This window comes from Colobus angolensis, unplaced genomic scaffold, assembly GCF_000951035.1.
Source record: "Colobus angolensis palliatus isolate OR3802 unplaced genomic scaffold, Cang.pa_1.0 Scaffold124, whole genome shotgun sequence".
Taxonomy (NCBI): Eukaryota; Metazoa; Chordata; class Mammalia; order Primates; family Cercopithecidae; genus Colobus; species Colobus angolensis.
The window spans coordinates 8,091,818-8,094,981 of NW_012113586.1; the positions used below are offsets into that span (position 1 = coordinate 8,091,818).

Below are 3,164 nucleotides of genomic sequence, written 5' to 3' on the forward strand. Positions count from 1 at the left end.
ACTGACTTTAAACAATGCTGTTTTCCACTGTACTTCCTTCTGAATAGCCCTGGATCTTCTTGGGCTTTTAGGCTTCTTGCTGTGTGTAGTGGAAAGAGCAAAGTTTTTAGAGCTAACCTGAGCTCAAATTCAAACTCTAGCACATTCTAGCTATAGGACTGTAGGCAGGTTAATCGTTTTGAGTCTCTCCTTCATCTGTAAAATGAGACTAATATTGCAGGAGGGTTGTAGGAGGATTATGTGTGGTAAGTGCCTAAAGCGATACCTAGAAAGAAAGTCCACACAGTAAATAGTAACTATGATGATGATGATAAAGTGTGTGGTAGGGAAATAGGCTTATGTTATCTCTTCTTAGAGTATAATTCTGAGTTCTGTTTTTCTTGTGTTTTTGGCTACTCTTAGTGAATTTTCTTTATTGTTCAGATAAGATACTCAGAAACCAACCAAATGGTGACCATTTTCTTTCACCTTAGATTTTTATGCTTTGATATGAATTAGAATGGAATTTTCCATTTGTGTCCTCTGAAATAAGAATTTGGTAAGAATGTACTTAGATTCATGAGATTCTCTGGATATCACTGTGTAGCATTTATTACTTTATTACCTTTCCTAAAGTGCACCTTCAGTGGACTTCTCCTAACAGCCTTCTTTACCTAAGTTTGAAGACCTTCATTTCTTATTTTATATGTTGAACCCACAAGACTTTACTTTTTTTTTTTTGAGACAGAGTTTCACTTTTGTTGCCCAGGCTGGAGTGCAATGGCACAATCTCGACTCACTGCAACCTCTGCCTCCTGGGTTCAAGTGATTCTCCTGCCTCAGCCTCCCGAGTAGCTGGGGCTACAGGCACCCACCACCATGCCCAGCTCATTTTGTGTTTTTAGTAGAGATGGAGTTTCTCCATGTTGGTCAGGCTGCTCTCAAACTCCCGACCTCAGGTGATCCGCTCATCTCAGCCTCCCAAAGTGCTGGGATTACAAGCATGAGCCACTGTGTCCGGCCAGCTTTATTTATTTTTTATTTATTTAGTTTTTGGTAGTCCTCTGTCTTTGTTTTTGGCCATCTCCAGAAACTTTGATTCAAGGGGCTGTATTATTATCTAAATTCATACTTTTTTCTTTTTTTTTTTTAGCATATTTATTTTTTCATTTTGTGGTTTTCTTGTAGATTCTCTCTAGAAACAGCCTCCAGAAGAGGATTAAGCACAGCAGAAATTAATGCCGTGGAAGCAATTCATAGAGCTGTGGAATTTAATCCTCATGTTCCAAAAGTGAGAAATTTTATGATAAAAATACTACCTTTATTTAAGTTTATCAAATTGAGGACAGTTTGTAGACCAAAGTCTGGGTCACCATAATTTGGTGCAGAATTGTTTTAGTCTGCTCTATTTTGATGGTTATTATTCACCTTACAGGGGATGTTGAAACATTTAGGCATTTAGAAAGGTAGATAGGAGCAATAGTTAGCTATATGCTTTGTAATTACTGTCAAAATATAATTTGAACTGTGTTCACTTAGCTGTTCTTTTAGTATAGTTGTAGAGAATAAATAATGGCTTGGTCTTAATAAAAGATTGTTCATGTTTCATATCACTAAGTGAAATTTCCTGTTACTGTGAAAGCTTTTTTTAGACAGATGCCTAGGTTTTGAACTAGAGTTGGGTAGACCCTTCAGAAGACAAACAGATTAAAATAATCAATGATAGGAAGCAGATGTGGAAATTCCCAGAAAAACTGGCTGATGCTTATTTAGTCCCCGATGAGTCTATATACTTGCTTTGATTGTCTTTATATTGTACACCTTGCAGTTATACAAATTATTGCTTAATCTTTGTGTGTTATAGCACAAAATTAAATTTTGGGTTTTAGGCTGGGCACAGTGGCTCATGCCTATATCTCAACACTTGGGGAGGCCGAGGTGGGAGGATTACTTGAACCCAGGAGTTTGGGACTAGCAGCTGGGCAATGTGGTGAGACCTCATCGCTGCAAAAAATACAAAAATTATCTGGGCGTGGTGATGCTCCTGTTGTCTCAGCTACTTGGGAGACCAAGGGGAGAAGACTGCTTGAATCCAGGAGGTCAAGACTGCAGTGAGCTGTGATCATGCCACTGCACTGAAGCCTTGGGTGACAGAGTGAAATACCATCTCAAAAAAAAAAAAAAATTGGAGTTCTACAAACAATGCCCTATGTTAGGAAATATAGACAATTCAAGAATAGATGCCCTTGCTACAGAAAGTAATTATAGGGAAAGGTGTTAATAGAGCTTGGAAGCTAAAGAGTTACAGTAAAGAGATTAATCGCTAAAAGAAAATTTCCAAGAAAAGGATGTTGTAAGCCTGTTAGATTAAGTAAAGATATGCTTAAGAAAAGTACTTAAGTCCAAGAAACAGAGTCAACAAATATTTATACCATTCTCTCATTAAGTGACACTGGTTCCATAAATTTAAAGACAGCGGTTCACCCATATCCACGGTTTTGTATTCCATGGTTTCAGTTACCCACAGTCAGCCTCTGTCTGAAAATATTACATGGAAAATTCCGGAAATAAACAATTCATAAGTTTTAAGTTGCATGCCGTTCTGAGTAGCTTGATGAAATCTTACGCCATCTCCCTCCATCCAGCCTAGTACATGACTCATCCCCTTGTCCAGCATATCCAACACTGTCTGTGCTGCCCACCTCTTGGTCACTTAGTAGCCAACTCGGTTATCAGATCAACTGTCATAGTGCTTGTGCTCAGGCAACCTTTATTTTAGTTAATAGTGAGCCCAAATGCAAGATTAACATATTGTTATAACTGTTCTGTTTTATTATTAGTTATTGTTATTAGTATCTTACCATGCCTAAATTATAAATTAAATTCTATCATGGGCATATATTTAGAGGAAAAAACATGGTGTACGTAGGGTTTGGTACTATTTGTGGTTTCAGATATCCACTGGGAATCTTAAAACATATGTCCTGAGGATAAGGAGCGAGTACTGTAAACTTTTTTTTTTTTTTTTAGATGGAGTTTTGCTCTCACCCAGGCTGGAGTGCAGTGGCTCACTGCAACCTCTGACTCCAGGGTTCAAGCGATTCTTCTGCCTCAGCGTCTCGAGTAGCTGGGACTACCGGCGTGTGCTGCCAGGCCTGGCTAATTTTTTGTATTTTTAGTAGAGA

The 3,164-nt window shown here is 38.3% G+C and overlaps 1 protein-coding gene across 1 annotated transcript in view; it reads left to right on the plus strand.

Moving 5' to 3' along the window:
• ST7L (suppression of tumorigenicity 7 like) overlaps positions 1–3,164 on the plus strand; it is a 101,953-nt gene that overhangs the window by 43,650 nt on the left and 55,139 nt on the right. The window contains 1 exon segment of the mRNA XM_011933205.1: positions 1,133–1,270. Coding sequence (XP_011788595.1) covers positions 1,133–1,270 — 138 coding nt within the window.